The 14,395-nt window shown below is 38.4% G+C and overlaps 1 protein-coding gene across 5 annotated transcripts in view; it reads left to right on the forward strand.

Moving 5' to 3' along the window:
• The window catches only part of LOC110527653 (receptor-type tyrosine-protein phosphatase T), a 511,724-nt gene that overhangs the window by 308,331 nt on the left and 188,998 nt on the right, over positions 1–14,395 (forward strand). For all 5 annotated transcript variants that reach the window (XM_021609068.2, XM_036983141.1, XM_036983142.1 and 2 more), the window contains 2 exons: positions 8,307–8,508; positions 10,060–10,165. In XM_021609068.2, the coding sequence (XP_021464743.2) occupies positions 8,307–8,508; positions 10,060–10,165 (308 nt within the window). The remainder of the gene's footprint in view (positions 1–8,306; positions 8,509–10,059; positions 10,166–14,395) is intronic.

The raw sequence follows: 14,395 nt of genomic DNA on the forward strand, positions 1-14,395 counted from the left end.
AGCCCACTGTCTCACACAGCCAAGGACCACCAATCACACACCCAAAGTCTATACGGCTAGAGACCCATATTCATATTGCATAATTTTGGCCCAGCTTTGTCTGGAGGTCCACATTGACATGTTTCAAAAAGGCTTATATAGGACACAACTCTGGATGACCCCGCCCACATACACAAACACACACAAACACTCCTTATAATTTCAGTTTTTTTTTCTTTCTGGGCTTGTCTTGCCCCAACTGCTTATTTGCCTGTGGTCAGTGCAACACGGTCTCGGGACATCACCGGATCCAGCACTTACCATGAAAGCCTTTCAAGCAGTGACTGGCCTAGCTGCCAGCAGGCACTGAGCTGTCAATTGGTTTGATTTGAATTGTATAATGGAGTTGTGATCTGTGAAACATCAGTCTAAAATGTTTTTATTGCCCGCAACCCTGTAGACATCAATTTACACAAACATCAATCTCCACCGGTAAAAAAATAAAAACAATACAGGCTATGTGTTTGAATGTTTGTGGTTATGGAAGCGCTGCCTGATTGTTTTGACGGCGTCAATATTTCTGTTGTAATGTATTGCCAGTATTTCATTGCCGTGGCACACAGCACTGTGGAGATAATTCAAATGGAAACGGAAACTCACTGGTAGGACCAATAGAACTGACATTGCCATTATATTCTCCTTCACTATTGCAAAACAATGCATATGCCCGAAAATGACAATATTGTGTGCTGTTGATAGAAATAATTCCTTAAATCACATACTATTTTGGGGATTGGTACCAATTAGACAACCACCATGTTTACAACCCACACACATGGCAATATGTTTACCTTTCTATCCTGCATTTCTGCTCTTCCTTTCTACTTACAGTAGGACAGCTTGTCACTAGGAACTATCAAACCATTTAAGGTAACGTTTGCAATGTTGGTCATCCTGAATCAGAAAGCATTGGTGTATCAGAAAGCATTGGAAAAAGAAGCTTGCAGGCCCACATTTGTGACTGACCGGCTCAAATTGGTCTATGTAGCAAAATTTGAAATTGGGTTTTTTACATTGATTACTCAGAGCTACAAAATGGTATATCATACACTGCATTTTTGAGGAACAATGGTGAAGTAATTCTGCTTTGAAAGTTGATAAACTCATTTTTGAGAAAAGGGCCTTTGAATGTTTTGGTACCTACTGGAGAGCTCTTCTTTGTCTACACCCTTTCAGCATTGTTCACACTCTCTTAAGCCAGCCCCACCCATCTCTTTAACCTCTTGGGGATAGTGAGACGCTAGTCTCAAGTGGCCAATAGCCTCGGGAAATGCAGAGCGCCAAATTCAAATAAAACGCTATAAAACTCAAACTTTCATTAAATCACACATGCAGGATACTCAATTAAAGCTACACTCGTTGTGAATCCAGCCAGCATGTCAGATTTTAAAAATTATTTTCGGCGAAAGCATGAGAAGCTATTATCTGATAGCATGCACACACCTGAACCAGTTGTAAACAAAATAACTAGTGTAGCAGGCGCTACACAAAACACTGAAATAAAATATAAAAAAAGCATTACCTTTGACGAGCTTCTTTGTTGGCACTCCAATATGTCCCATAAACATCACAATTGGTCCTTTTTTTCGATTAATTCCTTCCATGTATACCCAAAATGTCCATTTATAAAGCAGGTTTGATCCGGAAAAAAAAGCTTGCCAAAACACAACGTCACTACAAAACATTTCAAAAGTTGCCTATAAACTTTGCCAAAATATTTCAAACTACTTTTTTAATACAACTTTAGGTATTTTTAAACGTTAGTAATCGATCAAATTGTAGACGGGGCAATCTGTATTCAATAGAGCAAGTAAACAAAACATGCACCATTTACCCTCTTGCGTAACTCTCAACAGTGTAACGTTGTTCCAGGATGTGCCTCTTCTTCGTTGCACCAATGATTAACTTCAACCCAATTCCAAAGACTGGTGACATCCTGTGGAAGTCGTAGGAACTGTAAAATGGCGCTGTCAAAATTCCCTTGGCAAAGACAACTGAGGGAACGGTCAGAGGCAAAAAAAATTAAACATTCTGAACAGTTTTTCTTCAGGGTTTTGCCTGCTACATAAGTTCTGTTATAGTCACAGACAGGATTGAACCAGTTTTAGAAACTTCAGGGTGTTTTCTATACACACCTACTAATCATATGCATATAATATATTCCTGGCAAGAGTAGCAGGAAGTTGAAATTGTGCACGCTATTTATCCAAAAGTGGAAATGCTGCCCCTTATCCTTAAAAGGTTTTAAGGATTCAAATTTCTTTATAAATATTAAATGACGCTTACCCAGATACACTTGTCTAAATTGATGGGACATCTGAAGAAATTACAGTGGGGAGAACAAGTATTTGATACACTGCTGATTTTGTTTTCCTACTTACAAAGCATGTAGAGGTCTGTAATTTTATCATAGGTGCACTTCAACTGTGAGAGACGGAATCTAAAACAAAAATCCAGAAAATCACATTGTATGATTTTTAAGTAATTCATTTGCATTTTATTGCATGACATAAGTATTTGATACATCAGAAAAGCAGAACTTAATATTTGGTACAGAAACCTTTGTTTGCAATTACAGAGATCATACATTTCCTGTAGTTCATGACCAGGTTTGCACACACTGCAGCAGGGATTTTGGCCCACTCCTCCATACAGACCTTCTCCAGATCCTTCAGCTTTCGGGGTTGTCGCTGGGCAATACGGACTTTCAGCTCCCTCCAAAGATTTTCTATTGTTTTCAGGTCTGGAGACTGGCTAGGACACTCCAGGACCTTGAGATGCTTCTTACGAAGCCACCCCTTAGTTGCCCTGGCTGTGTGTTTCGGGTCGTTGTCATGCTGGAAGACCCAGCCACGACCCATCTTCAATGCTCTTACTGAGGGAAGGAGGTTGTTGGCCAAGATCTCGCGATACATGGCCCCATCCATCCTCCCCTCAATACGGTGCAGTCGTCCTGTCCCATTTGCAGAAAAGCATCCCCAAAGAATGATGTTTCCACCTCCATGCTTCACGGTTGGGATGGTGTTCTTGCGGTTGTTCTTCTTCCTCCAAATACGGCGAGTGGAGTTTAGACCAAAAAGCTCAGTTTTTGTCTCATCAGACCACATGACCTTCTCCCATTCCTCCTCTGGATCATCCAGATGGTCATTGGCAAACTTCAGACGGACCTGGACGTGCACTGGCTTGAGCAGGGGTACCTTGCATGCGCTGCAGGATTTTAATCCATGACGGCGTAGTGTGTTACTAATGGTTTTCTTTGAGACTGTGGTCCCAGCTCTCTTCAGGTCATTAACCAGGTCCTGCCGTGTAGTTCTGGGCTGATCCCTCACCTTCCTCATGATCATTGATGCCCCACAATGTGAGATCTTGCATGGAGCCCCAGACCGAGGGTGATTGACCGTCATATGTAACTTCTTCCATTTTCTAATAAAAGCGCCAACAGTTGTTGCCTTCTCACCAGGCTGCTTGTCTATTGTCCTGTAGCCGATCCTAGCCTTTTGTGCAGGTCTACAATTTTATCAATGATGTCCTTACAAAGCTCTCTGGTCTTGGTCATTGTGGAGAGGTTGGAGTCTGTTTGATTGAGTGTGTGGACAGGTGTCTTTTATACAGCTAACGAGTTCAAAAAGGTACAGTTAATGCAGGTAATGAGTGGAGAACAGGAGGGATTCTTAAGTAAAACTAACAGGTCTGTGAGAGCCTGAATTCTTACTGGTTGGTAGGTGATCAAATACTTATGTCATGCAATAAAATGCAAATGAATTATTTAAAAATCATATCATGTGATGTTCTGGATTTTTGTTTAAGATTCTGTCTCTCACAGTTGAAGTGTACCTATGATAAAAAATTACAGACTTTACATGCTTTGTAAGTAGGAAAACCTGCAAAATCGGCAGTGTATCAAATACTTGTTATCCCCACTGTATATAACCCCCAGCCACATCCAGTGATGGAAAAAGTACTAAATTGTCATACTTGAGTAAATGTAAAGATACCTTAATAGAAAATGACTCAAGTAAAAGTTACCCAGGAAAATACTACTTGCGTAGAAGTCTAAAAGTATTTGTTTTAAACAATATTTAAGTTTCAAAAGTAAATGGAATTGCTAAAATGTACCTAAGTATCAAAAGTAAAAGTATAAATCACTTCAAATTCCTTATATTACACCAGACGGACCAATTGTTCATTTTTTTTTTATTGACGAATAGCCAGGGGCACAATCCAACACTCAACACTCAAACTAGGTGTTTGTGTTTAGTGAGTCTGCCAGATCAAATGCAGTAGGGATGACCAGGGATGTTCTCCTGATAAGTGTGTTCATTTGACAATCTTCCTGTCAAAATGTAACTTACTTTTGGGTGTCAGGGAAAATAAATGAAGTAAAAAGTAATTTATTTTCTTTCGGAATGTAGTGAAGTAAAAGTAATCAAAAATATAAATAGTAATGTACAGATAGCTAAAGTAATAAGTCCAATGTTAGCTAGAAAGCCAGCCATCTAATGTCAGCTGGCTAGCCAATAGCAAGCTTTAAAACTTGTTGACGCCAGGGGTTCCCCTCGGGGTACGCCCCCCCCCCCCCCCCCCCCCCGTTCAGCTCAAACCGTGGCGCATGGAACGCAAAAATATTTAACCTCCACACATTAACAAGTCCAATAGCTCAAATGAAAGATAAACACCTTGTTCATCTACCCAGCATGTCAGATTTTTTAAATGTTTTACGGCGAAAACACCATTTACATTGAATTCATGTTCAGAAAATACTCAAAAATGTCCGCAGAAAATGTAGGTAGCGCCGCAAGATAACGTAAATAGACATCATAAACTTTGACAAAATATACATGTTCTACATATAGTTAGAAAGATACACTGCTTCTTAATGCAATCGCTTTGTTACATTTATTTTTAACGTTACAGAAATCGCCCACTATTCAATATTCTGAGACGGCGCTCAGATATCAGCTATATTTCTCCGCTATGTTGGAGTCAACAGAAACACAGATTTCAGCATAAATATTCCCTTACCTTCGATGGTCTTCGTTCAGAATGTTCTGGAAGGGTTCATACTTACCCAATACATCGTTTGGTATCAAGTCTTGCGTCTTTGTATTAGCTACTGCTAATAACATCAGCTGAAATGCACCCAAAATGTCCTCTGGTCCGGAAAAGTTGCGCATCTAAACTTCAAAATTACATATTATATGTCGACTAAACAGGTCAAACTAAGTGCAGAACCAAGCTTTAGGATGTTATAGACATACAAAACAATTTTCAATTCAACCGGTCATTGTTTGTCCTTCTTCTGAGTGCTGGAACAAAGGAATTGCTGGGACCAATTCGCACCCTAACGCACAGGTTTTTTCTCGCGGCACTTACTCAATTCACTCCCATAGGGCCAATTCTCGCGGGATTTGAACGATTAAACGCTCTACAGAATGAGGACATCTAGTGGAAGACATAGAAAGTGTCCCCAGATCCATAGCTGGTTGGGAAGGGTGGGGGCAATGACGTCAAAGTTGCCCCAACTTTCATGACCACAAAACTAGTTTGGAAGAATGCCTGCCCTGTGAGTTCTGCTATACTTACAGACATAATTCCAACGGTTTTAGAAGCTTTAGAGTGTTTTCTATCCAATAATAATTATTATATGCATATATTAGCAATTTTTGACAATTTTTTTTTCAGTTTACTATGGGCACGCAATTTCTCCAAAGGGGGCAGTAGTCAGCCATATCTTTAACAGGTTTTAACTAGCAATTCAAACCGATTGTCATAGCTAGCTAAAGTTAACCAAATTAGTTTAATGTTAGCTAGTTAGCATTCTATGAAAACATCACTAACATTACAAACACTTCATACATGTAAATTAATCTACAAGTTAATCTGCAGCTCATTTATAGACACACTGCAGACAAATCTGAAACTCATCTTTCGGCATGTTCAGCCTATTCATTATCTCAGCCAATCATGGCTAGAAAGAAAGTTCCTGTTTTTTTTCCGTGGCTAAACCAACTAGGCTCGAAAATTGAACAATTGTATTCATATTTACAGATGGAATACAAGTTTGTTATTAAGGCACATGAAAGTTCACATGCTCCAGAAAATGCATTTTGATTAAAACGCCTCTCCTTTTGAAGTTGTGACATGCGACATACACCTAGCTTCTTGAAACATTTATGTAAATTCTAGGGACACAACATTGGTATGAACCAACTGTGTTTAATGCCTTTAAAGGCTATTATTGAAATGGTCTGTTAATAGTGCTTATAGGATGTTTTATAATGCACTATACTGCATGATAGAATGCCATTTAAATACATTTTGTTCATATGATATAGAGTGGGTTGCACCAACATGGTTTAAATTAATCTAGGATTAGAGCTCATCTAGGTTTTGTAAATGTAGGTTTATAATTAATCAGAGATGTGTTGCACCACTTAATTTTGAATCTGGATCAGTACATCTATGATTTTCAGTTTTAAACTATGATTAGTGACATGTTACACCAATATATGAGGAATTTCACGAGTTGAAACGAAGTTGCTAGCCTATTTGACAAATGAGGCCACAAAGTTGCTGTTCCTTGATAAAATAATAGCAATGTAGCACTACTGCAACTCCATTGTGAAAGGTTCTTATGGGTTGGCCGATTTGAAATAAAATCTGTTATTTGCCAGTAGTAGACAGAAAAATCGTTCTTTAGCGTTAGCTACTGTAGCTAGCTAGTTTATAAACCAAGCTAGTTAGCATAAAATATAACGTGTTATTGTCATTACTTAACATTATTTAGCCCTTTATTATTTGTTCACTAGCCAACTGATCATTGCATGTCAAAGAAGTTCAAATTTCTCTGCTTATGAAAAAAACATGGGGGAATTTACTAAGATAGAGGATAAAAAGACTCAACATGACTTTCAAAAAGAAGGAAGACCCCATGGCCATATTATGCAACAGATTTAATGAATTGACACGGATTTAAGAGAAGAGGGACCCAAATCGGATGAAGGCGTGCTGGAAAAAATTCAAAGAGAAAGCCAAAAAGGATGCGGCCAGAGGAGAGGCAGGCAGTCTATTGCCCCTAGTACACCTAAGAATCTAGCTCTCCTGTAAAATCCAGCTGCTGTTTCCTCTGTAGGATTCAACCGTATGTACTGATTCGTCAGACCAGCAATACCACTGGACACTCGGACTACAATCCTGCAGATGGTTGACTTGTGGAGTCCATCCACCATCTGGAAACATCCAGTTGCGTAGAACTGTAGGGCCAACAGGAGCTGAAGTAGTGGGGGTACAGCCACGTTCCTATCACTCTCAAAGCGTAATGGTTTGTGCAACCTTCCTTCCCAGTTGCATTACAGAGTCTTTGGAGAAGTGGTATCTCCTTGAAAACTCATCATTATCATAAAACTCAGGATTCAAATTGTCTCTAATTATTCTGTGAGGAACTGTAGTTTTGGTTTCTCCACAGTAGATATGCTGCCATTTATCAGTTAAACCACCTCAAGTGGCAGTTCAGAATTAACCTCCAATCTAAGTTTATATAAAAAAGGTTTAAAGTGAAAACTAAACTTAGATTAATGTATTTTTCTTAAGTAATTTACACCTCTGATTAAATCCATCCTCTAATCTTAATGTAGTTGTTTTTAAGGGGTATCTGTACTTTACTATTTATATTTTTGACTACTTTTACTTCACAACATTCCTGAAGAAAATTATGTGCTTTTTACTCCATACATTTTCCCTGACCCACAAAAGTGCTTGTTACATTTTGAATGCTTAGCGGGACAGAAAATGGTCTAATTCGCACACTTCTAAAGATAACATCCCTGGTCATCACTACTGCCTCTGATCTGGAGGACTCACTAAACACAAATGCTTTGTTTTTAAATGGTGACTGAGTGTTGGAGTGTGACCCTGGCCATCTGTAAAAAAAAAAAAATAATTGTACCGTCTGGTTTGCTTAATTATCTTAAATTATTTGTACTTTTACGTTTACTTTTGATACTTAAGTATATTTAAAACCAAATACTTTTAAACTTCTACTTAAGTAGTATTTTACTGGGTGACTTTCACTTTTATTTTTTTCAAGTATGAAAATTGAGTACTTTTTCCACCACTGAATTTAATTTAACTAGGATTAATTTAAAACTATGTTTAACATTTGGTGCAACAAGATGAATATATAAACCCTTGATTTAACCCAGTTTAAGAGTTACTCCATGTTGCTGCTCCCCACCCACAGTGTCACCTTTTTCTCTCTGCTCTTACAGATCACCTACAAGGCTCTGAGCTCCTTGGACCCCAGTGCAGACCTGACCACCCAGCGTGGCAGGGTGTTCAAGCTACGCAACGAGACCCACCACCTGTTTGTGGGGCTCTACCCGGGCACCACCTACTTCTTCACCCTCAAAGCCAGCACCAACAAAGGTTTTGGACCCCCTGTTACCACCCGCATCGCCACCAAGATAGCAGGTGAGTGAGACCTGTTCAGAGCAGATAGTCTTAATAGTGGTGTTACGTTGGTATCAGAAGTTCACATACATACAACAGCAAGCACTACTGTAACGATGTATGCTGAGAGCCGGGAAGCAAGTTCAATTTGTTTTAATAAATAAATAATGTTTTAATAAATAAACGCAACTAAATACAAAACAAGAAACACAAACAACGCACAGACATGACACTGGAACAGAAACAGGAACAATGATGACTTGGGAGGAAACAAAAGGGAGTGACATATAAAGGGCAGGTAATCAAGGAGGTGGTAGAGTCCAGGTGAGTGTCATTATGTGCAAATGTGCATAACGCTGGTGACAGGTGTGCGCCATAACGAGCAGCCTGGTGACCTAGAGGCCGGAGAGGGAGCACAGATGACAACTAAAACAGAAATTACGTGCACCATTGTACCATAGCAGTTTTGTTCTCCTTTTTCCTTTTGTATGTTGTATGAAAGTAAAAAACCAACACTGTGACATTGTAAAATGCTACGTTTTCTAAAAAAATACCTTTTAGAACAAGGCTCGAACACCTGACTAAAGACTTGTAAGGCCAGTATATTATTGTTCATTTTTTTAAATGGATACACCTCAGTAAAACAGTGACCTTTCAAATGTCTATATAGGGATTACATGCTGGGAATGATTCATAAAGTTGCGTGAGTCTCACTGTAGAAATTAAGCTAGAGTAGAATAATATATTTATACGCTGAGATAAAACAAAGTTGGGGGATGAAGAAAATCACGTGGTTGGCACGTTATTGACACACCAATTTAATGCTGTTGCTGACAGTCAAAATATCACTGGAATGACAACGTACAGTACACCGAATGTAGCAATCAAACATTGTTCATCATTGTGCACCATTCATTTGAATCATGTCATTCCTGACATTCATAGATAGAAATGGTGTAACACAAGCATGAAGGATTTGTCTTCTTATCTCTGAAAGTAAACATTCCCTGTCTCAGTTGTCAGTCATCCAATAGACTAGAGCCTTGACGGCCTGGAGCATCAACACCTTTCTCTTTGATTCCTGAACGAATTGGCATTTCTAATTCCAGACTTGGTTTATCTAATCAATGTTGTCCAATGAATGTTTTGGAGATAATGAAGACGTGACATTTTAAAGAGATGGCACTATCGTGACGTGTATAGGGCAAGGCTTTCACACCAACATGCTTGTGTTAGGATACATCTTTAAAAAGGTCAATCTTTAGCAATGGCTTTATGGACAATATTGACTTAGGCCAATTCCATAGTCTATTTACTGTTACTGTATGCCATACTCCGTTCTGGATTAGCTTCAGCAATCACAGGGCTAAATCCATTATTGCAATGATGTGAGGGGACCAAGTGCATTTTAAAGATAGGAATTCAACAGGGTTTTGTTCATTAAGAAACAAAAGTAACTAAAACAGACTCAATCATGTTAGTCTTTTGTGGCATAACATTTAAAAAGTGTTCCATGGCGTGCCCCAATGAACACTTACTTGATCTCATCCCCTATGAATCTTTCCCCACCAGCCCCATCGATGCCGGAATACGAGACAGACATGCCCCCTCTGAACGAGACGGACACCACCATCACAGTTCTGCTGAAGCCTGCCCAGTCCAGAGGAGCTCCTGTCAGGTACCACACTATGACATCACTTCCTGTCAAAAGTTACATGTCCAAGTGTCTCTATTTTAGAAGTGTTAACTTCATCTTAGTCTGCTTCAAATGTGAAAACTCTGGCATAAAGCCTAACTCACACATTTTTAGCATGGCATTATGGAGGTGTCAAATTCGCAAAATAATGGTGTGTGGAAAGAATTTATATTAAATTGTATATATTGATTGTTTTATCTGCTTATCTGCACACTAAGAAATTAATTTGTTCATACTCAACACATGACAGTGCAGTTAACGCTTAGGCCTAATTGCACAGGTTTTTACTAAAGTGTTACCCCTTTCTTTCTCAAAAAAGACAAGTTATAAGCACAGAATCCAATTCATATTTATCTCGACCTTGAAATGGTTCACCGAAGTCCACAGAATCTCCTAAATTAAAAACGGAATTATTGTTCTTCCTGTGGGTGTTTTGAGGTATTAGAAGCAGTCATTCATATAAGTGCAATTTGTATGCAAAATGCATTAAGGGGATCAAGTTCAATTTGTATTGTAGTTGGCAGAGCAACACAGTTCTTTTAAAAGTTTCATCGCATTTAGTTCCAGTTTTGAAAACATAGCCTTGACAAAACAGACACGACATCCTTACTTATGCCAATTCAACACTACTGGCCGTTGGCTTGGAACAACAGCTTAACCGCTTTAGGAACATCAATCGCAAGCAGTTTGTTGACATTCATGAAAATATGGTTAGTGTGTGCATATTGAAATAGGACATTTTATGCTCAACCTAACAACTCAGAAGGAAACTATTTCCCAGTGTTAACCGAATCCCTCAATTGCCCTTACGGGCTAACATTTGATCAGAAAGAAAATGCTTATGTACTTGCTATTGGGCTAACAATATTTCCAGGCCTTGTGTAGAATTATAGAATTGAAATATCTGAAGGGAATAATACACTTGTGAAATTGCTAAATAGGAATTTAAATCCAAGTGGGTATTTACAGTATTCTATAATATAATATGCATGCTATATTACATTTTCTGATTCATCAACTACTAAATCCTTTTGTAAAACACTTCAAATATGCCCCTAAGTGCATAAGGTTCATTGCCATATTTCAAATCACATTTTATTTGTCACATACACCGAATTCAATGGGTGTTAACTTGCTTACGAGCTCTTCACAGTTAAAAAAGTATACTTAAAAGAAAAATAGTAACAGAAGAGGAATAAAATACACAAGAATGGAGCTATATACAGTACCAGATCAATGTGCAGAGGTATGAGGTATTTGAGGCAGATATGTACATGAAGGCAGGTTAGTGACTAGGCATCAGGATAGATAATAATAAGGTATTTGAGGTAGATATGTACATGAAGGCAGGGTAAAGTGACTAGGCATCAGGATAGATCATAATAAGGTATTTGAGGTAGATAGGTACATGAAGGCAGGGTAAAGTGACTAGGCATCAGGATAGATAATAATAAGAGTATGTGAGTGAGTGTATATATAGTCTTCTGAGTGTGCATAGAGTCAGTGCAAGATAGAGTTAGTGCAGATAAACGTTGTTTTATGTTGAAAACAAGTCATTACTTTGGAAATAACGATAGCCTACATTTCACATACTGTACAGATAATGCTTTAAAAAGTATAATGGTCTCTAGAACATAAAAGCTTTGCTTTAATGAAAATGTTTACCAAAAAAGCTCATGACAAGATCAGCCGGGCTGTTGTTACATCCATCCTGCACATACGGATGCAACTAAGCCTTTTTTCCAATGCACTTGTTTGGTCTCTGAAAGCCATTAGTTTGAAATTGATATTTTCTGTCAGAGAAAAGTCCACGCTCCTTTGGTCATCAGCAATTATCTCATATGAAAGATGCCAAATTAGAGGCTAGGATAATTTGCCCTAGTCCTTCACTGAAACATACATTTCCCTAATTGCATATAATTGTGAAGTGTGTTCTTGGCATAGATGGACATAATTGCGGACAACCACTATAGCGCCCCAGGGCTCAAAAGAAGTCCTTATCCATTCATGAACCCCAGAGCAGAAACAAACCCTCCACTCATTATCTTCCTCTCCATTGACAGGGCCTTTCAAAAAAGGCCAGTTTAAAGCCCACTCCTTCTGGCTCCTCACTTCTAATTAGGGGTAGATTTCCCTCTACTGGTCCCTCACAGAAATGACTGTCCAAAAGAAGTGCTCCCCCCAGACAAGTCTGTATTTATATGTTGGTTTCTATTCTAAATTTAAAGTAAATAACATATCATTTTCCACGGAGTTACCTTTATTTTCCAAAAGGTCACCAAACATTATATATTTTTTGGTTAAAAGTCCACATATTCAGCAGGTGATGTAATTCACACTGGAGATATGGACGTACTAATCGCAAAGCAAATTGAAAGTTTGAAATGTGGTGAATTTGGAGTGGTATGAATAGTTGATTGGAGCTTAAGAGAGAGCAGCAGTAAGACTCTCTGCTCAGATAAACTTTGTATATAGTTTTAAACTGACCCGACACAGACAACAAACCCATTCTGTATGTAAAACACTATGTATATATTCAGACATTAGGTAGTTCCTTATTAAATTCAATTGTTTTTATTAATTAATTTTTAAATCAATATTTAACCCATTTCTTATGGAACCTGGGGTCGAGTTAAGGGCCGTATGTATCAATCGTCTTAGGGTAGGAGTGCTAACACAGAATCAGGTACCCCATGTCCATGTAATCTTACTCATTGTGTTCTAAAAGACCAAACTGATCCTAGATCAGCACTACTACTCTAAGACGCTTCATATAGTGCCTTCAGAAAGTATCCACCACCCTTGACTTTTTCCACATGTTGTTGTGTTACAGCCTGAATTTAAAATGTATTAAATTGAGATTTTGTGTCACACACACAATACCCTTCAATGTCAAATTGGAATTATGTTTTTTGTAATTTTTACAAATTAATTAAAATGAAAAGATGAAATGTCTTGAGTCAATAAGTATTCAAGCCTTTTGTTATTGCAAGCCTTGATAAGATGAATGGTGCACTGTGTGCAATAATAGTGTTTAAGAATATGTTTTTAATGACTCATCTCTGTACCCCACACATACAATTAGCTCTAAGGTCCCTCAATCTAGCAGTGAATTTCAAACACAGATTCAACAACAAAAAACAGGGAGGTTTTCCAATGCCTCACAAAGATGGGTGAAAATGTTTAAAGCAGACATTCAATAGCCGTTTGAGCATGGATGGTGTATCAATACATCCAGTCACTACAATGCTACAAGCGTCCTTCCTAACTCAGTTGCCAGAGAGGAAGGAAACTGCTCAGGGTTTTCACTATGAGGCTATGGTGAAGTTTTTAATTACACTTTGGATGGTGTATCAATTCACCCAGTCACTACAAAGCTACAAGCGTCCTTCCTAACTCAGTTGCCGGAGATGAAGGAAACCACTCAGGGTTTTCACCATTAATTACACTTTGGATGGTCTATCAATACACCCAGTTACTACAAAGCTGCAAATGTTCTTCCTAACTCAGTTGCTGGAGAGGAAGGAAACTGCTCAGTGTTTTCACTTTAAAACAGTTTCAGAGTTTAATGGCTGTGATAGGACACAATGGATCAACAACATTGTGGTTAATCCACAATACTAACCTAAATAACATACTGAAAAGAATGAAACCTGTACAGAGTACAAATATTCAAAAAAAAATGCATCATGTTTGAAATAAGGCGCTAAATTAAAACTGGAAAAATGTGGCAAAGAAATTAACTTTATGTCCTGAATACAAAGTGTTATATTTGGGGCAAATCCAACACCACACATCACTGAATACCACTCTACAAATTTTCAAGCATGGTTGTGACTGCATCATATTGCTATGCTCGCATCGGCAAGGACTAGTTTTTTTTAGGATAAAAAGAAACGGAATAGACCATAGACAAAATCCCAGAAGAAAACCTGGTTCAGTTTGCTTTCCAACAGACACTGGGAGAGAAATTCCCCTTTCAGCAGGACAATAACCTGAAACACAATGCCAAATATACACTGGAGTTGCATACCAAGACGACATTGAATGTTTCTGAGTGGCGTAGCTACAGTTTTGTAAAAAATTAAATGTCTTGAAAATCTACGGCATGACTTAAAAATGGCTGAATAATGTGCAAATATTGTACAATTCAGGTGTGCAAAGCTCTTATAGACTTCTCACAGCTGTAATCACTGCCAAGGTGATTCTAAC

This window comes from Oncorhynchus mykiss, chromosome 7 (assembly GCF_013265735.2).
Source record: "Oncorhynchus mykiss isolate Arlee chromosome 7, USDA_OmykA_1.1, whole genome shotgun sequence".
NCBI classification, from domain to species: Eukaryota; Metazoa; Chordata; class Actinopteri; order Salmoniformes; family Salmonidae; genus Oncorhynchus; species Oncorhynchus mykiss.